The sequence below is a fragment of the Neoarius graeffei genome, chromosome 20 (assembly GCF_027579695.1).
Source record: "Neoarius graeffei isolate fNeoGra1 chromosome 20, fNeoGra1.pri, whole genome shotgun sequence".
In the NCBI taxonomy this organism is placed as follows: Eukaryota; Metazoa; Chordata; class Actinopteri; order Siluriformes; family Ariidae; genus Neoarius; species Neoarius graeffei.
Window position 1 is genome coordinate 62,474,007 of NC_083588.1, and position 22,503 is coordinate 62,496,509.

The window sequence follows — 22,503 nt, forward strand, 5'->3', positions numbered from 1 at the left end:
GTGGATTTCAATCGGACTACTTTTTATGTGTTTGCAAATATTTCTGAAATTTGATAAAATGACTGAGGTATGGTTTCATATTTCAAGTTTCCAAATAGTATTGATTACCCTTTATTTTCACTGTTAAAAGTTACCGGAGGCCACCATTTCTCAGTGCATTTCATAAAATTTTCTGTGCCCAAAGGGGGGGCGCATCCCCCTTTGACCCCCCCCCGCACGCTTTGCATGCGTTATATCTGCTGCTGGCAGACATTTTACCATTTTGCACCCTGCTGTAAATTATTTATACCCTGCTATTCTCCCAAACTTTGAAGCCCCTGCATTTGTGGGGTCGATTAAATGCTCAAAATGGCCAGAAAAAATGTCTTGACTATATTTTCTATTCATTTTACAACTTATGGTGGGTGACCCCAAACTTTTGAACGATAGTGTACATCATATCTAGCTTTACAACTCGTAGCATTAGTGTAATTCTTTATTCTCTCACTCTATTTTTAATTTCAGTCTTCACAGGTCCTTCTCTGCAGCAAAGTTATCATTCCATGATCCCTCCACAGGTCTTTCATCCCCCTCGCCCTGACACTGCGGGCTACTACAACTTGAAGTATACCAACTAATTCATAAATGTACTAGTTATCAAACCCACACAGCATACTAATAAAGGTATCACCACAATAAAAAATAGAATACAACTGTTCTTCAAGAAACAAAGCATTCATTCTCATGTTACACGTCATGTTACATTTTGTCAAGATTAAGTTTCTAGCTTGAACAATAGATTGTTACCCAAAATGTACTTCATTCACAGTGTTTGCATCTGCAACCTGTAGTTTTAAATTGAAAGCAAGGTTTCAATTCTACACTCTGTTACATCTTACGGTGATGCAAAGAATTGATGCCATTCAGGGCCTGAATTTGGGCGCGGGATTGCAGGTATTGCACATTTTTTTTTTTTTAAATTCCCGCACCTTTAATGATTCTGATGTGAGAGATTCCCGCACACATTACTGCATTGCCTGACAACGTCAATCTAATAATGGATCAGTGTGAATGCGTGACTACCTTCTGTTCTCAAGGTTACTTGAATTGAACCCTCCTTTTACTGACTGACCCACCTCTCCCCCCGTAGCCTACTCAGAAAAAAAAAAACGGCAGACACAGACAGTTCACACACACGCACAGACAGATACAACGCGCGCACTCTTCCTCTCTCGGACTTTCGCTGTAAAACAAACCTGGACCGCTGGCTAAAATGTACAAGTGCAGTGGCAGAAGTTTCCCCTGCTAAGAGGAAAACTCCTGAATCTGATGGTGGTAATAGCCAGGGCTGAACGATATGGACAAAATTTCATATCTCGATATTCATGCCAGATATCTCGATATCGATACGATACGATATGACTACGGGTTCGATGAAAACCAAGCATTTTTCAGAAAAATAAAAACATAATACAAAAAAATGTGGAAAGTGCAGTTTTATTTTTAAGAACTCACTGCCAGTCATCAACATTAACATAAATTACGAATAAATAAATTACAAATCAAACATTTTACTGGGATGGTATTTTATAACGCTTGTCCAGCGTCCGAAACATTTTTTTTTTAAAGCCCTCTTTCAAGACGGTGTACACAGGTACGATGTCTTTTGCAATGTGGTATGTTATAGTGTCTGTAATTTCTTTATGTCTGGTGGACGTCGACTCGTACGGTGTAACGCTACTGAACGCATCAGCAATCAGACTTTGCTTTGGCTTATTTTGGGATGACTGAGAAGTCCCCGGTGTTTCTCTCATTGCCGTACACTCTTCGTGCAGCACGCGATGGTGGTGTTTCAGGTGGTGAAACATGTTTGTTGTGCTACCTTGCTTTGTCGCAATTTTTGCTAAGCACGACCTGCACAACACCTCACTCTGGTTAACATCGTCCTTTTTGAATTCAAAACACCTCCAAATAATGGAGGATGATTTATGTTTTGGCACCAAGTCAGATTCCGCACCGCCACTGGCCGCATTATCTTCCGCACTCATTTTCTTTCTTTCTTTTTAATTTCCCCGCTGTGTCTGTAGTGTGCGTGCACGTCGGTCTCCGTCTCCCTCACTCCCGCCCTCATATGTTTGTCATTGGTTGGCTTCAGCTGTCGATCCACAGCAAGCATGAAATAAGGTTAGCGGTGCATTCAAGGGCAATCGTAAAAATGATGTTTGTTGTGACTGCCAGAGCTGTACATGCAGGGCGAGCGCGGGGAGGGGAAATCTATATCGTCTTTCTCGTTGCTTTTTCGATATTAATATCTTGAATGTTCATATCTAGATATGGATACGATAACAATATATCGTTCAGCCCTAGTAATAGCAGTGTGAGCGCTACTGTTGAGAATACTGCTGAGAATACACAGGGCGAGACGGCTAACGTTAACGTCGACGTTGCAAAGGGGGACGCGCAGAAACAACTTTCAGGCAACCTGGCTGAAAATATCCTTGGCTCGAATTTAATGATGGTGAAATGAGCTGCAAAGCCCATAGCACTGCAATTTTTAAAAGCAGATGTTTTAAGACGTCAACGTTAATTCGCCATTCAAATGGCGTTTCCCATACCGCAGCAATGAAACGCAAGCGTGAGGCTAATTTAGCAAGGAATGCCATGGCTAACGCAATCGAGGTAGCCCAGTTACAGTGCGATGAGGAAACAAAAGGCCTAAAACCCGCATACTTTGTTGCAGAACTGCCCAACTCAAAATTTAGCCCCATAGTTAAATTTTTGAAGGAGATGGAGTGTCCCGCTTTCAAAAAACTGTCACCAGCCAGTTATGGAACTTATGTGAATGAGAAGGGAGCAACAGAAATGCACCAGGCTATCACATACCCCTTTTCCACCAAATCAGTTCCAGGGCTGGTTCGGGGCTGGTGCTGGTTCACAACTCGTTCAACTTGCGAGCCAGCTGAGAACCAGTTTGCTTTTCCATAGCTCGCGGTGCTAAGGGAAGCCATGTCATTACATCGCTGTATACGTCAGTTACGTCGCTACGTTTGCATAAACCTTGGCGCGAATATCGAAGCAAAAACAACACGGAAGAAGCAGCAGCAGCAACAACAACAATAATAATAATGGATGACTTTGCGTTTGTACAGCTGCGGCTTCTCGTCGCTTAAAAATGGCGATCTTTCGCGGTCTTGTTATTGTTGTTGGTCTTAACAACTCCGCCCCCCCGCTGACGTAAGTGGTTCTTTCCTCTGGCCCAGCAGAGAGTTGGTGCTACCCTGGAACCGGTTTTTCTGGCCCCAGAGCCAGTTCTTTGTCAGTGGAAACAGAAAACCCAGTTCCAAACTAAGCACTGGCCCCGAACCAGCCCTGGAACTGCTTTGGTGGAAAAGGGGCAAGAAGAGACACACTCACAGAAGATCTTGACGCTGCTGTGCTTTAAAAAGTCCTGTGTTTGCCTTAATACTAGATGAGTCCACTGATGTAAGTAACATGAAGTGACTTATTACATATGTGAGGTACATAAATGATGACAAGATTAAAACAGCATTGTTCAGGAACAGTGAAATTATGGATGGAAGAGCAGATACCGTATTTGAGGATGTAAAGAAGTTGATGACAGAAAAGAAATTGGAAGGCAAAAAACTTGTAGCAGTCTGTACTGATGGAGCTGCGGTCATGACCGGCTGCCGCCAAGGAGTTATTAAGAAACTCAGAGGTGAATTCAACTCTGCTTTGATCGGGGTACATTGCACTGCTCATCAACTTTCTCTCGCGGCCAGTGATGCAGCCAGATGTGTGAAAAAATTTCAAGAAGATTTAAAGTCTATTTTTCTGTTTTTCAGTAACTCAGCTGTTAGGAGCAACAAGCTCCATGAATTGCAGAGACGGGTAGATGAGGCTGAACTGAACTTCACCAAGCCACATACAGTCAGGTGGCTCTCGGTCCACAATGCTGTGTCTGTGGTGTGTAGATCACCGAAATCTCTTAGAGATGTCCTGGAACACATGGCTGCATCCAATAACCAGGATGCTGACAAAGCCAAAGGTTTACTGAACTCTGTCAGGCAGTTCAATTTTGTTTCCCTCTGCCACACACTCAAAGATGTACTTGCGCATGTTGTCATTCTCTCTAAACATTTTCAAAGACAAGATCTGGACTTCTCCACAGTCCAACCAATGGTTGAAGGTACCAAAGAGGCTCTCATACCCCTTTTCCACCAAATCAGTTCCAGGGCTGGTTCGGGGCCGGTGCTGGTTCACAACTCGTTCAACTTGCGAGCCAGCTGAGAACCAGTTTGCTTTTCCATAGCTCGCGGTGCTAAGGGAAGCCACGTCATTACGTCGCTGTATACGTCAGTTACGTCGCTACGTTTGCATAAACCTTGGTGCGAATATCGAAGCAAAAACAACACGGAAGAAGCAGCAGCAGCAACAACAACAATAATAATGGATGACTTCGCGTTTGTATAGCTGCTGCTTCTCGTCGCTTAAAGGGGAACAGAGGGCAATATATAGAGTAAATATAACAATAAAACACACATTAATGAACCTTACAAAAGTTTTTTGTTCTAAGGTTGGAAAGTTATAGTGTTTTGAAAGTAGCTCGAGCAAACTATTTCCGCAGTTTGAACAGCCTGCCATGATATTAATTTTATCCAATCAGAATGCACGTTCATTTTCTCTGCGTAACACTCATGACGCATGTATGTGCCCAGTTGTGTTGGCTCATTGAGGTTGGGAATAGCACGTGTGAATCGGAAAGTAGGATGAATTGTAAGTGATCGGCTACACAATGCCACAGTGTGTTGCTTTCGGGTGTAATAACAGGACCGATGGAAAGCATAACGATCCTCCAGACGTGTCTTTTCACTCGTTTCCGCTGAAAAACACCAAGTGAGTTCGAGCTTTCTTCTCTTCTTTCGTCATCACCGGAGTCGAGAGTACCTCTCCTAGGTTCAAACTGGTACCCTTCTAAGCCATAGTCTGCTTGCAGTGTGTCTTGCGGGATCTCTTCGTATGATTCAACAGAGCTGTCGCTTTCACTTGATGCGCCCGACGCCATGATTACGCGCTTCTCTCCTAGTGCAGTGGGTAGCGCTGACGTCACGGTCTTTTAAAAATGGCGACTCTTGTGCCGTTTAGCGTACCGACTATTATATTTACAATTACCAAGATATTTCGTTGTTTTCTACAGCGCTCGAAACTAATGGTGTCCCGACGTCCCGGGGACCATAAAAAATGTCATTGGGACACAAAATTATCATAATTGGGACAATCCCGGGACAATGGAAAAAATAGATCTAGAGACGACAATTCCCCCGGGGGAAATCGTGAGAGTGATGCAGTGCGCGTAGCAGTCACAGTTGCCGGAGCTGAGCTGGACTGTATTTTTGTGTCTCTCTGCTCAGCGTGCGGGTGGGGGAGGGGCACACAAAAAGGGCAGCTTTCCGTCAGAGCGCTCCCTCCAAACAACGGGGATTTACACGAAAACGGAAGGAGATATTCACAAAATTATTTCACATTGAGTGCCACAAGGGTCTCCTGAACACACTGATGTACTTTTTTTGTCTGTAGTGTAAAAATTGAGGACACTAGAGCGAGTTAAAAACGAGTGGCTTTTCTGATTTAACAATCAAAGCGCAGCCACGTTTATAATGTGAGTCTATGGGGCTGCGCGCCTGCCTTCTCCTGACTTTCAGGCTTCTCATTCAAAAACTCCAAGTCCTATCGCTCAGGGAGACACATTGTGTGAATCAGGACAAGTGTGGCTACTACTTTTGAGAAAATTGTGTGTAGAGTGAAAATTGGGGCTGAAAGCACAGTTTAAATGAGAAAGTTTGAGCTATTTTTCCAAGCTCTCTACACTCTAACTTAACGAGCTCCACTGGTGTGTAACGCAATAGACACCCATTATAAAGCCGGACTTTCTCCAGGAACCCACATGGTGTTTGAGCTGGGTCTGAGCCAAAAGTATAGAACCTAGCAAAAAGTTGAATGCCAGATCCACAGAGGAGAAGTTTCTCTACGTTTTAAAGTTTGAATCATGTCTCTAGGTGAAAGCATGCCAGAGCAGCGGATGTTTGAAAATGTGTGTAGTTTTTCAAATAATTCCATAGAAATGAATGGGAAATTTATCTAGGTCAAAGAAAATGAAATTAAGCACTGTAAATAATGTAAATGATTTCTATGACTAAAGGTGACAATAAAAAAAAAAACTTGCATTACATTGCTTTGTTTGCACTTATGACACTTTTATCCAAAGTGACTTTACGGTTTTTTACACTGTTACAGTCCCTGTAGCAATGTTGGGGTCGGTGCCTTGCTCAAAGGCATTTCATCCATTGATGGTATGGCTGATGGCTTTCAAAACATCTATATTACATAAAAATGGATAACGGTAATGGTGAAAATGATAAGTTGGCCTTATATATGCCAACAGATATTCAAGGTATAAGTAGATGAAATGAACATAAAAGGGGTCTTATTTTCAACTAAAGTGTACTGCAGATGTAGGGAGTTGAAACATTTTCTGAATGAGCTAGTTGGCCCCTTTAAATAAACGGGTATCTATTCATACAGTGAGATCGCCAAAGTTTAATAAACTGAAAATGCAATAACTGTAATTTTGAAGTAGATGATGTATAGGACATGTGTCACTTGTGTTTTGTGACTTATTGTAAAAATGATATAAAGGGTTCAAAATCGTGTAGTTACAAATATAATAGTAACTTCATATGATAATATTAACCACTGGTTATTTCAGAGAGGAAAAAAATGGGGACACTATTGCTTCCATTCGGGACAATACAACACAGAATTCGGGACCACTGGGGGACACAAAGAAAAAAAGTTAATTTCGAGCCCTGGTTTTCTAGTATATAAATTTGATAGAATACTTAAGAATACGTTACTTTGTCACATCAGCAACTGTTATATTTGGTACCCCTTTAAAAATGGCGATCTTTCGCGGTCTTGTTATTGTTGTTGGGCTTAACAACTCCGCCCCCCTGCTGATGTAAGCGGTTCTTTCCTCTGGCCCAGCAGAGAGTTGGTGCTACCCTGGAACCAGTTTTTCTGGCCCCAGAGCCAGTTCTTTGTCAGTGGAAACAGAAAACCCGGTTCCAAACTAAGCACTGGCCCCGAACCAGCCCTGGAACTGCTTTGGTGGAAAAGGGGCATGAGAGAAATAATAGTCCACCCTGGCCCAGCAGAGCAGGAATTCTTTAGCTCTCTTGATGGCAACAAGTTTAAAGGAGACAAGCTTTTTGACCTCAACACTCAAAAGCCTGCCTTTGACAACATGAAGAGTAGGTACAGTATATTGGGGCACTTATTGATGAAATTGACAGAAGATTCCCTGCTGATGCACTCACTATTTTGTCATGGTTCACTGTTTTGGAACCAAAAAAAGCCATAGTGGCAAAGCAATCCTCTGAAAATTTTTCTCTTTATGGCGCAGAGAAACTTGAAAACCTCCTAGCACACTTTTCAACTGATGTAAGTGCAGATGAAGCTCGGTCAGAGTTCGCATTGTTTAAGCAAGTCACGGTTTCCAGCGATTTGTATGCTTTATTCTCCTTTCAACAGTTTGCAGAGTCTGTGTTGCATGATCATGGTGGCATCTTCACTGAAATGGAGAAACTCCATTAAGATGGCAATGGTCATGCCAGTTGCCAGTGTGGCATGCGAACGTGGGTTCAGCACACAAAACAGGATTAAGACCAAATTCAGAAATTCATTGAGTAACACCAGCCTCACCAATTTAGTGATCGTTTCTGAGCTTGGCCCTCCCCGAGAGCAGTTCGATTTCAAAAGAGCTGTAATCAAGTGGAAAAAGATGAAGCAGAGGCGACGGAGGACAGGGAGAGATTAAAGCAAGGAAAAGGAGCGACAAAAGGAATTTGCAAAGGATACTGATGCAGATCAGAGATGACTACTAAGAAAAGGGAAGACTGCACAGATATGCAGTGCTGTGGTCAGCAAAGACTGGTCATGTAAATAAAAAGTTCATAAATTCATTCATACGTTTTTTTTTTTTTTAAAGAGACATGAAGAGGACAAGGATTAGATCAGAGCATTAGCCTGGCAAGCCAGACTAAATGTGAATATTTAGTCTGGCCTCGCTCGTAGACATTTCCGAAGGGTGTGGGTGGAACAACCCGCTGTCTTTTCAAACTGTCTCTGTGCGTATAGGCCAACGCTCTGACCAATCAGCGCAACAGTGACTGTGACGTAGTCAGAGTGACAGAAAGCAGTGGGGGAGGCCTTGAAATAAATAATTTTTCAAAATGCGTATTAATTAATAAACAGGTTCTAGATATTAAGAAGTTTGGAGATGATGACCACAAGTTTGGAGTCTGTACCACATACTTAACATACACTTATTTTTTTCAAGGGTTTGCTTAAACTGTTTTTGAGAGTTTTTATTTAGTGGTGTTTGGTGAAATAATTTCCCTTAAATTTAAAATAACGGGAAAATAAGAAACAATCAAAAAGTAATGTTTCAAAGCTGTTTATTAATTCTTCGTACTGCACAAACTAGCCCCATCCTTTTGGCTACGAGCGGAGCCAGCTGGTAGATCAGACTTTTGCCGTAGCCGGTCGGCAAAACAGCGAAAACATCCTTCTTGAAAAGGACTGAGCGGAGAGCCTCTTCCTGCTCATGTTTCAACGAAAACTCCAAGTCTAATTCTTCTAAAACTGATTCCAAAGCGGAGTCAAACGCGCGCTGTTCACTAGCCCGTAGCCATCTTTCCTGTTGCGCTTTCTCCAGCGTCGCGCAGCTTTGTCGTCACTCCTGCAAAAGCCCGCCCAAAGAATCCAAACAAAAACCTTGCGTTGTGATTGGCGGGCACGATTTGATGCCCGGGGTGTTTTTGTTTATATGGTGCGAGGCTAGACCCACTCGCAGGCAAAAAATATTTTTGGCCGCTAGGCGGGTGGGTCTAGTTTACTAGGCTAACAGAGCATGACTATAAGAAAAAAGTGTTTACAAGGAAAAGCAAAGGACACTGATGCTGACAAAAAAGATGACCACTAGGAGAAAGAGTAGGAAAGACTACATATGTACAAGAATCCTGCACTCAGCAAAGATGAATTGTTCAGTGTTTGAGAACAATTTTATTATTTTTTTTTTTAAATTAAAGATGACATATGACACAGGAGACAGGGCTATATGGTATAAGAGAATCCTGAAAAGTCAACAAAGACTGTTGTCAGGTTAACGTTCTATATTGTCCCTTTTCCACCAAAGCAGTTCCAGGGCTGGTTCGGGGCCAGTGCTTAGTTTGGAACCGGGTTTTCTGTTTCCACTGACAAAGAACTGGCTCTGGGGCCAGAAAAACCAGTTCCAGGCTAGCACCAACTCTCTGCTGGGCCAGAGGAAAGAACCGCTTACGTCAGTGGGGGGGTGGAGTTGTTAAGACCAACAACAATAACAAGACCGCGAAAGGTCGCCATTTTTAAATGACAAGAAGCAGCAGCTGTACAAATGCGAAGTCATCCATTATTATTGTTGCTGCTGCTGCTTCTTCCGTGTTTTTGCTTCGATATTCGCGCCAAGGTTTATGTAAACGTAGCGACGTAACTGACGTATACAGCGACGTAATGACGTGGCTTCCCTTAGCACCACGAGCTATGGAAAAGCAAACTGGTTCTCAGCTGGTTCGCAAGTTGAACGAGTTGTGAACCAGCACCAGCACTGGCCCCGAACCAGCCCTGGAACTGATTTGGTGGAAAAGGGGTATCTGTGGACTGAAACAAAGTTTGTAAATTCATTCAGTGTTAAGAACAGTTTGATGGTGTTTTCTCATTTTAATTGTAGACATTAAACAGAGGACAGGGATGATCAGATCGGACGTGAGAATAGAAAAATGATATCTCATCTCATTATCTGTAGCTGCTTTATCCTGTTCTACAGGGTCGCAGGCAAGCTGGAGCCTATCCCAGCTGACTACGGGCGAAAGGCGGGGTACACCCTGGACAAGTCGCCAGGTCATCACAGGGCTGACACATAGACACAGACAACCATTCACACTCACATTCACACCTACGCTCAATTTAGAGTCACCAGTTAACCTAACCTGCATGTCTTTGGACTGTGGGGGAAACCGGAGCACCCGGAGGAAACCCACGCGGACACGGGGAGAACATGCAAACTCCGCACAGAAAGGCCCTCGCCGGCCACGGGGCTCGAACCCGGACCTTCTTGCTGTGAGGCGACAGCGCTAACCACTACACCACCGTGCCGCCAGAAAAATGATATAAAAGTTGATAAAGATTATATAAAAAATGTTATAAAAGGAAAAAGCAAAGGTCACTGATTAAAGAGATGGCCACTAAAAGAAGAGACAAATCACACAAACATAGTTAAGAGAATCCTGAAATGTCAGCAGACTGGTTTAAGTTAGATTTTAAGTTAGACTTGTGTCAGTGGTTCAGTAAACATATGATTAAAACCAAGTTAATAAATTCATTGAGTGCTATTAAGAACAGACTGATTTTTTTTTTCTTTTTTTGTAATTAAATGAAGCAGTGACACTTGAAGAATAGTGCATGAAGATGAGGAAGAAGCAGCTGTGTAAAGCAACACTAAGGAGGTGTAAAATTAGCTTAACTAAAAGGCACACAACCTTCCAAACTCTTCCTCGAGCCTTACTCGCACTGCTAGAAAAAGGCTATTGGTGTTTGATGGCATAACAGTCAGTCAGCAATGTCATGCTGTAAAGGATCTCTTTCATTTTGTGGTGGTTTTCTACCCTCCACCCGAGACTGAACAGTCCATATCTTAGACGGCTGGTGGGAATAATACTTGCGTTTATCCACCCTTTGTCTGACAATGCTATCCCAATTTGGAGATATCAAAATGAAAAGTCTACTAAAAAGGATCCCTCAAATGGTGACAAAAAGTTACTGTAGAGATCTTCAATCTGAGTAGTGGCAGAAGGTAAGGTTGATTTTTGCTTTCTTTTGTATATATAGTTTATTATGGTGGAAAGTGACGTTTGATTAGCGGTGGTATAGAGGGTTAGGATTTGATAAGTTATTTACTTCTTCCTAATCCTTTCCGAACATTATTATGTTATTGCCTTGTGGCTACACTATTCTGTTTATGACGATGTTTTGATGATTGCATTTTTAATTTTTATTTTTTGTTTTTTTGTTTGTTTTTATATCTTCTTTACTGTTCGGAATAAAGCAATCAGTCAGTCAAGACCTAAGCTATTTAAGCCCGCAAGTAGCGTTCCCCGCAAACTGTATAAATCCCCCCCAAACTGTGTAAACCCCCCCAATTTGAGTCACTGAGGGGGGGGAATTCCCTAGTCTGGCTAACGCGACTTCAGAGCTCTGCAAGCATTTGATCTGGCAAAGATATTAAGCCCAACCGTTTCCCAAAGTGCGTGGTTGACCCGCTTCCCTGAAATGCCTCAGTTTGCTACTGGTCGAAGCCAGAAAAGGCTGTGACGAAGCTTAAACCAATCACATCACTCTTTCCTCTGACGTATGTGACGCGACGGAAACTGCTTGAGTAACAAGAAGATAAATACCTCCAGGGCTGCTCTTGGCTCCGTTTTCAATGAGAACTTCCCGTTAAATGCTTTCAATACAGCATCTACCGCTGTGTCAAAGGCTTGCCGCTGCTCCATGTTCGTAATGTTTCTAGTGAATGAAGCGCTTCCGGCATAGATTCTGTAAACAATCTATGGCTTCCGGTCGCAGTTCTACTACGTCAGTGCCTTGAACACGCCTCTACCCAGGGCCGTTGGAGATGCTCAAAGTTGATTGGCTCCCGATTTTTCGGGAGCTTGGAAGAGCTGGAGATAGCTTGCCTTGCCAGACTAAGCTCGCAACAGGCCCTCGTGTTGCGTCACACTTTGGATGGGCGGGACCAGGCTAGGAATTCCCCACCCATTCTGAAAAATGAAATTCAGGCCCTGCCATTAAGGAATAAAACCCAACTGGCAAATGGAAAGACGTTTGGGTTCATTGTGTTTGCCTGGCTTCTAAAGTGCAAGGTCATGAACTGAGAACTACTGCAGGGGCTTCACTGCTCTAAACTAACAACAGAGAACTGGGTACAAACTAATCATGGCAGAACTGAGAGCTACAGAACTACTGAGAGCTACAGAACTGAACCTATGAGCTTTGTCTTATGCCTCGGTTACAACCGGCTGTACGTGCTCCTACGGCCGGTCTACGTGCAAAAAAAACGCAAGAAACGCACGGAGGGCGCGCGTGTGACGTGCTGATTTTCGAGCCGTAGACTGGCCGCAGACCGGCCGCAGAGGTTCTTTGTCGTGTCAAACAAACTCTACGGGCGCTTACGTTTTTTTTCAGGTTGCAAGACAAACTTACGGCCAACGTGCGTCTTTCTCCATGAACAAAAAAAACGCAGCGATTTGGGAAATGCCAAAAATCGTACGTCCGGTTGTGACCTAGGCTTTACAGGGCAACTGTTTTACTTTGTGCTAGTCTGCACCACAGGCAAGACAGCACTAGTAAAAAAAAAAAAAATGAACATGTACACAAAACATGTATTAGTGTAGCTTGGTATGAGAAAACAAAATATTCGAAAGTATCTATGAATAAAGATAAAATACTGTTGCTGTCTTCAAAAGGGATATAATAGTATAATTTTGCATGAGTCAACAATACAATATATACAAACCTATACAATTTACCAATATATATGTATCCAACTATAACAGCGACCGTCTTCATTTTTGTCCCCCTCGCGGACGCGCGATCTATCGCTGTTGTTGGAGTCACACTGGCTGCCGGTTTTGCCGAGATACGACAAAATCATCCTTGTTTTCTTGGCGTTTTTGTCGGACTCTTGCCCCGAAGAAACAATCCTCTTCTTGGGAGCCATGTTTGTTGTCCCGCATTGAATTCTGGGAGATGCATGGCGGAAACTGCCGAGGTAGTTGTCGGGTCCTCCCAGCGGGAATTAAAAGTGACGAAATCTTATATCGGAAAATGGCAACTGCCCTTATTTGGTTGTCGTCGCCTTTCGTCGGTATTACGTAAATATTGCTCAACTTTGACCTGGAAAACGCCATCAGGTTCGCGCGGCGCAGGTTTGTTTATTTACAGCGCCGCTAGTTTGCTAAATTGAGAACCATTGAATCCCGAGCCTGATTTTTTTTTCATTCTGCAAAATTGCAGGCTGTTTAATTTTTCTTCTGCAATCTTGAAAATCATTCTGCAAAATGCAGACTGCAGACGGGTATTTCAAACACTGGTACATTAGTCATGAACAATGGTAACTACTCCCTTTTGTGTTATTTTTGACAGAAGTAAAATTCATACATGAACAAATTTTGGCGAGTTGATTTTCTGTTTGGCGAGTTACGTACTTTGGAAGGGAACTAGTCCGGCTGGCTGGTGAAAAAACATACGAATTTCTAGGCCTGCAGAACCTTGTCTCGTCTCCTCAGCAATTACAGATCAGCTTTCTGTGATGATGCTGGAATGCCCAGGACACAAGTAAACACACTATGAACATCTGTATATCTAAGGAGATATGAATATGCAAATTAGTAAACACTGCTGAGTAACTCGTTGGCTAGTTAGCGTTTCTCACACAGGGTTCTCTAGAAAATCTGAAGTAGCTGGATAAAAAAAGTAGTAGGTGGCTCTGGAGTTTGTGGTGGTGAAGCTCCCGCGGCGTGCCAAAAGTGCACTAATGCTGGAGGCTTTTGAAATTTGCATGCCTTCTGGTGCGTTCTCAGCTAATAAATTGCAAACCATTTCCTTGTAAAATAGTTGCAACATGTGTATGAAATTTCCCTCCAGGTGTGTGTGTGTGTGTGTGTGTTTGGCTTTCTCAGTTCCCCTCTGTAGTACGCTGCTTGGCTGTGTAACACAACTACATGGTGAGCTTTAGGGATCGACCGATATGTTTTTTCAGGGCCGATACCGATACCGATTATTATGGAATTGGGATGCCGATAACCGATATGTGCAACTGATAAATGTAAACATTATAATTCACATGAAATTAAACATAGCACACACTGAGACAGACCTTCATATCCATGAAATGTATGTTTAATTGTGAAATTGAACATGAAATTTTGTGCAGGGAGATGCCAGCAGCATTTGTATAATAAAGTCAAACATTAGTTAGAATAAAATGAGAAATAAAATAATAATAAAATAAATATTCACCAATAAAAAAAATAAATCACTCCCTACTATATTACAGCTCACCATTTTCAGTGGAAAATAAATGAAAATACACTCTGGATTCTTTTACACTAAGAACTAAGTAAGACTTACCAACTTCAAGTAGTTTTTAAATAACAAATCAAGTGTAGGGAGCTGCCTGCAGCATTTTTTAAAAAGTAAAATCAAACATAAAGTCGGCTATCACTCCCTGTTATGTAACAACTTAACAAGTAACCATCTACATTCTAATGCTTTTAATGCCCAAGCCTAATATTCCCGATTTAGGAGGATTATATTGTAGTGAAGGAAGCATTACATGTAGTTTCAGCGAGACTAGTTGGTTGTAGGCTAATTCAAGTGTTTCCTTCCGTAAGCTAAGTTTGCCTGGCTACACAGATGCAAATGGACAATTTTAACGAGTAGTAGATGAAGAATGTAAACATATAATGATGTTGTGCTTTTGCAACTTGTGTGTTTGTGACTTATTGCGGCAAAAGCAGCGTGTCCTTACCTTGAAGTGGGATCTGCTTCTACCCGAGTGCCCGTACGGCCGCCTTGAAACAGTTCACAGCGTTTAGCTACGCGTATTGATTGGCTGTATCCCTTGTGCCGCTTCTGCCCGAGTGCCCGTACGGCCGCCTTGAAACAGTTCACAGCGTTTAGCTACGCGTGTCGATTGGCTATATCTCTTGTGCCAAACAAATCAGATGTGGTGGGCGGGACCGTGTTCTTGAACTCAGAGAGGCGAGAGCAGGAAAGGACGTGCAGTGACAGTCGCATTAGGAACGAAATGGCTGCAAAAAGGCATGTTATCGGCATATCGGTGGAAATTATGGCCGATACCGATAACCCTAAAAATTCAGAATATCAGCCTGATATATCGGCCAGGCCGATTATCGGTCGACCCCTAGTGAGCTTATTTGGTGCACGTGTAATGAACTTGATGTGCTTCTGGTGTGGTATCGTGTGTTGTATAGTTTTAATTTCAGCACACAATTTGCACTTTAAGTATGAAGCCTTACCGAAGGGACCAGACATCTCTATGGGAACTCGGGGACTCCGGGGAGCTTCTGGATATGAAAATGACAGTTCTTAGATATGAAAATATTAATTACGATTTATATGTACAAACCTGCAGAAAACATAGACTTTTTATATTTATTCGGCCCATGGAAGGTTTTAGTTTCTTCTTCAATGGCATTTTGTGAAAAGAATGAAATCATCTGCAACAACCACCAACTGTTTCTTTACTGTCGTCTGCTACGGCGTGGTCACATGGTCTGGCTCAGCCAATCAGAGCATGCGACTCGATCCGACAAATATGGCGTCACTTCCGGTCATGTTAGATCCGAATCGAAGACAATTTCATGGTGGAATAAATGGATTTGCAGCAAATTATGGGCAGCGGAGACGATATAAATCACTCGAACATTGAAAGGCAAGTAAGTTTTTGTTTGTTTTTTCTGGGATCAAGTAGCTGGCGTAGACCGTCTCTGTAGGTGGAGAAAACTGCCGGTCGGCGGCGCTTCTGGACATCTCTGGTGACCGATGGATACGAGTTACATGTACACACTCGCTGTGATTTATTCAACATTCTCAAAATATACAGTTTTAGAAGTTAAAGGAAATGCTGTTTAGAAAAACAAGATATTTATAAAGTGTTTATTTAACATCTGTGTCCGTCTGTCTGGGTGTGTAGGTGTCTGTTGGTTTGTCTGTTTCTAGCGCTCAGTCTCTATCTATCCCTCGCTCTGATTTGTGTGTCGGTCTTTCTGTCTGTGTAATGTCTATATATGTCTGTCTGTCTACCTGTCTGTACCTATATCTGTCTGTCTATATTTGTCTCTCTGATTCTATCTGTCTACCTATTTAACATCTGTATATGTCTACCTGTCTATCCTTCTGACTGTCTTTATATCAGTCTCGAACTCTGTTCTTTCTGTCTGCTTCTCCATCAGTCCCTCTGTCTCTACATTTCTATGTCCATCTGTGTATGTCTCCATCCATCTGTCTCTCTGTGTATCCTGCCCTGGTGTCCTATGTTTTAGACATGTTGCAGACTGAATGGGAGAAATGTCTCAAAAACAAATTTCACGAAATTAACCCTGTTTTTAAAAAGACACTCTTATCACCGTTCCAGAATGAACATGACCAAGTGATATATACACAAGGTCTTGGATTGGACATACCGTACAAGGCTCACTGATGGGTGGGGTTTTCTTCTTTTTTTTCCTTTTTTAATTAAAAGGCGAAGAACCACAAACATGCTGTTTTTGGAAGACATTGTTGACAGTCAGGCATATTTTACTCTGCTGTCCTGAGCTCAACACCATAAAAGAACTTTTACATTTTTTTTACTTGCAGAAATACCTTAAGCCTAGGTCACAACTGGACGTACGATTTTTTTGGCCGTGCAATTTTTGGCATTTCCCAAATCGCTGCTTTTTTTTTGTTCGTGGAGAAAGACGCACGTTGGCCGTAAGTTTGTCTTGCAACCTGAAAAAACGTAAGCGCCCGTAGAGTTTGTTCGACATGACAAAGAACCTCTGCGGCCAGTCTACGGCTCGAAAATCAGCACGTCACACACGCGCCCTCCGTGCGTTTCACGTGCGCCCTCTGTGTGTTTCTTGGGTTTTTTGCACGTAGACCGGCTGTAGGAGCACGTACGGCCGGTTGTGACCGAGGCATTAGAGGATGTTTTTAAGAAGGTGCCACCATCAAGTGTTCAAGTTTCTGTCACGTTTTTAAAGCCGCTCATTTAGTCATTTATTCATTATTTGTTTTTGTTTTTTTAAAAATATTTTATGGAATTTTATGTTTTAATTATTTATTTGTTATAAAGTAATTGTAATATCTGCTAAAAATGTTTTTGTCATCATATAGCCTCAGGTGCTGACATGGTATTGAAAAAAAATCACTCTCTCACCCTGTCTGTGTATAGGGGTGGGCGATATGGGCAAAAAATAATATCTCGATATTTTTTAGGATTTTAACGATATTTTGACGATATTTAAAAAAAAAAAACACTTGCTTAAAGATTACAATAATTACAATGACTAAAAGAATCATTGCAGTGACACAAGTATTTAAGGAAAAGCCATATTTATTTTCTTAAACAACTTTAAATTAATAAAAATGAATAATTCAATTGACAGTTCGTAACGGCAGCAAACATTCTAATCAACCGTCTCTGACGGCAGTACGGGTCTGCAAATATCCCGCCTGTTCCGCTGCCAACAACCAATCATATGTCGATCTGAACCAACAGCTTTCCAATCATCTTGCAGCTTCGTGCTCCGCTGTCCCTCTTCTGCCGTTATAGAAGTACTGCGCCTGCGCAGTGTCAAAATAATCCACGAGAAAAGTGGATTTTAAAGCTTTTTCTGAGTCATGAGAACCAACCTAACACTCAAGTATAATCAACTTTTCATGGCGATTTCAATCATATGCTCTTCGCGACTGTTAGTTTTCACAGAGTCCAGTATTGATATCTCCCCATTCATGTTCAGAGGGTCTGGTCTCACTAATCCGAAAAAGATGCCTGAAAGTGGCCGGCGAGTGACCGCACTTGGCCTGATAGGAGCCCGTCACAGCTTCTTCTTCCTTGTGTTTTTTTTTTTTTTTCCCCCCTCAAAAAAAAAACGTAAACTACAAGTCAAAGTTTTTCAGTATAACAATAATAAATAAAAATGTGCTCAATTTAAAATGTATTGAAACTATTCGAAATCGGCTGATCGGTTCATTCATTATTATCCGTGAGTACAGAAACACTAGTAATAATTTCTGGATCATTGCTATAAACGTGGACTAATATTTCTTGGGAACCAATGGGTTAATGACATGGAATGAACCAACCGACCAATCGCATTTTTTCTTCAGATGGTATCTGGGTAAATGAGCAGCTGTCTCAGCCAATCACATTTTATTGCTGGACGGGATCATATCACGACATCTTCTGGTAGATACCCGAAATCAGCTTTGTGCATTGTGAGGCCAGCGGAGCAAAAAAAAAAAAAACTTTTAATATGCTGAGCAATGTTTGATACATTTTGGAAAGTTGTTTTGGTTGCTTTATAGGTTTCTTAGAATATTTAACTCGTCACGTCTGTGCTGCTCTCCTGGGTTGCTAGAAACAGTTGTGTTGCCCTGGCTTGGCGTATAAAATGTGTGCCCCCCCCCAAAGCAATTCAAGGCCCGTCCGTCAGTCCGTGTCTGGCGCCGGGTCTGCTCCGCTCTGTATTGATTTTTGGCGGCTTAATTAAAAAAACTCGATAATGCAAAATTACACATCGTCAAAACAACATTCACGATGACATCGCAGACGATACATATCGCCCACCCCTATCTGTGTATCTGTTCTTTCTTTCTCTCTCTCTCTCTCTCTCTCTCCCTCTCTCCCTCCCTCCCTCCGTCTCCCTCCATGTGTTCTATCCGGTTATTTAACACATGTTGCACTATATCATATGGATGTTAAGAGCTATAATATGCTCTGCTGTGTCTGTGGCGTATTTTTATTATTCGTCACTTCATAATTTGATGAAGACGAAACACTGCAGTTTAACTGGCTCAGACTTTTCTCAACGTGCCTGACTGTCTCTGTCTCTCTCCGTTTCTTTCCAGAGAGGAGCGATGGCCGAGGTCTCAGCCCTCACCCCTTCTCCTCCGGCGATGACTGATCAGTCAGTAGCTCCTCCTCCTCCTTCCTCTGCTCCCTCCCTCCCTTCAGAGTCGCCTAAACCTGCCACTGTCCCAAAATCCGCTTTGTACGGAGACCGAGCTGTCATGGCTGCCGCTGTATTACCGCGACCAGTTAAAGAGACCTCTATCCCTTCATCACACGCCGGCGAGGCCATGTCACCACTCCCTGAGAATCCTGCTCCTCCTCCTGTTACAGCTGCTCCAGAAAGCACTTGTCCTCCTAGCCGAGGAAAAGAAGATTCCCCGATCACAGCGCAAACCGTCTCGTCAGAACCACCGGGAGGAGCGGCAGATCCTGAAGCGCCATCTTCTCCAGCACAGAATCCCATAACACCATTCCGCCTGACCTCAAACTCCACCTCACACACGCCTCCTCAGTCTCCTCCTGCTCTTGTCCCTTTCGTTTCAGATCCGTTGTCCGACCTGAAACCTGATCCTCCCTGTCTCGTGGTTCATGATTCTTCGGTGCCGTTTATAGGGCCGCCCCCTGCTCAATCAGGCCCCGCCCTGGACACGCTGAGCTATCTGGAGTCAGCGAGCATGATGTCGGGAACGTTGGAGTCTCTGCCGGGCATCGGCGAAGATGGAAGCTCGCTCGGGTCGGACTCGGAGCTCAACGGCCCAGTTATGAGACGCACAGATAAATATGGCTTCCTCGGAGGAGCACAGTACAGCGAGGGCAAGTGGGTGGAGCCTAAATATTAATTAATTCCCCCCCCCCCCCCACACACACACACACACACACACACAAACCCTTAAATTTATGAATTTGCTTCATAGTGACTCTGTGTTACAACGAAAAATCATCTGAATCATGTTTTATTTATTCTTTGGCTACTTTAAATATGGGCTTTAAAAGTTATGATTCATATAAATAGTAAAGATTAGGTTTAATAAGATTTATACATTAAAGTTTGATAACGTCAAACATAACATGCTTAAAGTCTTGGACAAGTTTATTTTACAGACAAACTATTTAAAGATTAGGAATAATACACCATGGGAGGCCACACACACAGTCTGGAGTGTTTTATTCTGCTTATACCACAGCGATTCGGCAATGATTACGATGTTTAATTTATTAATGAGTGACGCATTCATGTTTTAATGGTTTATTATTGATGTGGGACGTCTGAGAGACAAGTTACTTCCTGTTATCACTTACATTATAGCAGCGGTAAATAGTCATTCCATCACCTCACACCTGTCTCTCTCTCTCTCTCTCTCTCTCTCTCTCTCTCTCTCTCTCTCTCTCTCTCTCTCTCTCTCTCTCTCACACACACACACACACACACACACACACACACACACACTCCAAGCACTAAACGGTCCATGTTTCCTGTTTACTCCTTATCTTCTCCCGTTCCTGCATTTCCTTTGTCTTTCTCCTCTCTCCCTCTCTCTCCCTTCATCTCTCTCCATCTCCCTCCCTCCATCTCCCTCCATCTCTCTCTCTCTCTCTCCTTCCCTCCCTCCATCTCTACCTCTGTTCGCATCCCTCCCTCCATCCATCTCTCTCTCTCTCTCTCTCTCTCTCTCTCTCTCTCTCTCTCTCTCTCATACACACACTTCAAGCACTAAACGGTCCATGTTTCCTGTTTACTCCTTATCTTCTCCCGTTCCTGCATTTCCTTTGTCTTTCTCCTCTCTCCCTTCATCTCTCTCCATCTCCCTCCCTCCATCTCCTCCCTCCATCTCTCTCTCCTTCCCTCCCTCCATCTCTACCTCTGTTCCCATCCCTCCCTCCCTCCATCCATCTCCCTCCCTCCCTCCATCTCTTTCTCTCCCTCTCCCTCCCTCCGTCTCTACCTCTGTTCCCATCCCTCCCTCCCTCCATCTCTTTCTCTCTCTCTCTTTCACTCACACACACACACACACACACACACACACACACACACACACACACACACACACACACACCACTTCAAGCACTAAACAGTCCATGTTTCCTGTTTACTCCTTATCTTCTCCTGTTCCTGCATTTCCTTTGTCTTTCTCCTCTCTCCCTTCCTCTCTGCCTTCCTCTCTCCCTTCATCTCTCTCCATCTTCCTCCCTCCATCCATCTCCATCTCTCTCTCTCCATCTCCCTCCCTCCACCTCTCTCTCTCTCTCTCTCTCTCTCTCTCTCTCTCTCTCTCTCTCCATCTCCCTCCCTCTCTCTCTCTCTCTCTCTCTCTCTCTCTCTCTCTCTCTCTCTCCATCTCCCCCTCCCTCCCCAAGCTGTGCAGTTACCTTCTGACCAATCGGCCATTTATCATAAAAGTTCCACTTGATCTGCTTAAAGTCTCAAACGCTCCTGAATGAAATTAATTTACGTTGAAGAGATTCAGCTGACAGAAATCTTTGCCATCACCATCTCTTTTCTGCTTTTCCTCTTGCACTGTGTTTAGTGTGTGTGATGTCACTGTGCAGTGATTAGAGCTGCCGTATGTGGAATAGTGAAGCTGCGTCGTCTCCATGGCACCTGACTGTAATTTATCATTAATAATTAATCACTTGCTCACCAGAATGTCTCATCCATTAATAATTCACAGAACAAGAATATCTCCAGACCACATCCTCTTCACTGTACGCTTTACAGCGGCCATTTTAACAGGTGCAGCCCATCCGCCCCAGCGTGTGTCCAGAGTTACAGAGTGGAGCCTTATGATGATGAACGTGGCTAATTTAAAAAAAAATTCTGATTTTAGAATTTTTTCATATTTAATGGATTTTTGTTAGGCAGCAAACATGACTCATTGAATACTATCTGAATGTTCTGTTCAGTATTTCTGAACTCTTCCCAGAGGAAGTTATGGGCCCTGTGTTAGACCGGCCGTCATATTTGTATTTTTACGGATTTGACGCTATAAATGCAGATTTTACTCTCCTTTGACTACACCTGGTTTGTTAATGATACATTTCAAGAGTTTTGCACACGGGTTAAAATGTAAGTGACATTTACATATGGAAGTAGTGAGGGTTCCTCAGGAGCTCTGGCGATGGCTGTCCAGTTGGACCACGTAAACCTCGTGTCTGCAGCTTTACGATCGAAAAAAGGCATCGTCTTGTATCTTGTAATATTATACAGACAGGAGTGTTTTACTGGGAAATACGGCACTCGTATTTTTCATACGAGCTACATCCTGGACATGGAAAACCAAAACTGTGACACAAATCTCTACAGTATCTTGCAAAAGTATTCATCCCCCTTCGTGTTTGTCCTGTTTTGCTGCATTACAAGCTGGAATTAAAATGGATTTTTGGGGGGTTAGTATTATTTAATTTACACAACATGCCTACCACTTTAAAGGTGCAAATTATTTTTTTTACAGTGACATAAACAATAATTAAGATGAAAAACAGAAATCTGGAGTGCGCATAGGTATCCCCCCCCCCAAAAAAAAAAAATCAATAATTTATCGAGCTACTTTTTGCTGCAATTACAGCTGCAAGTCTCTTGGAGTATGTCTGTATTAGCTTAGCACATCTAGCCACTGGGATTTTTGCCCATTCCTCAAGGCAAAACTGTTCCAACTCCTTCAAGTTAGATGGGTTGCGTTGGTGGACAGCAATCTTCAAGTTATGCCACAGATTCTCAATTGGATTGAGGTCTGGGCTTTGATTAGGCCATTCCAAGACATTTAAATGTTTCCCTTTAAACCATTCCA

At 42.8% G+C, this 22,503-nt stretch overlaps 1 protein-coding gene across 3 annotated transcripts in view; it reads left to right on the forward strand.

Moving 5' to 3' along the window:
- Window positions 1-22,503, forward strand: part of LOC132868896 (TBC1 domain family member 10A-like) — an 85,660-nt gene that overhangs the window by 23,627 nt on the left and 39,530 nt on the right. For all 3 annotated transcript variants that reach the window (XR_009650893.1, XM_060902171.1, XM_060902170.1), the window contains exon 2: window positions 18,775-19,535. Coding sequence is in view for 2 of the 3 variants with exons in the window: in XM_060902170.1 (XP_060758153.1) it covers window positions 18,775-19,535 (761 nt within the window). In the remaining variant the exon portion in view is untranslated. The remainder of the gene's footprint in view (window positions 1-18,774; window positions 19,536-22,503) is intronic.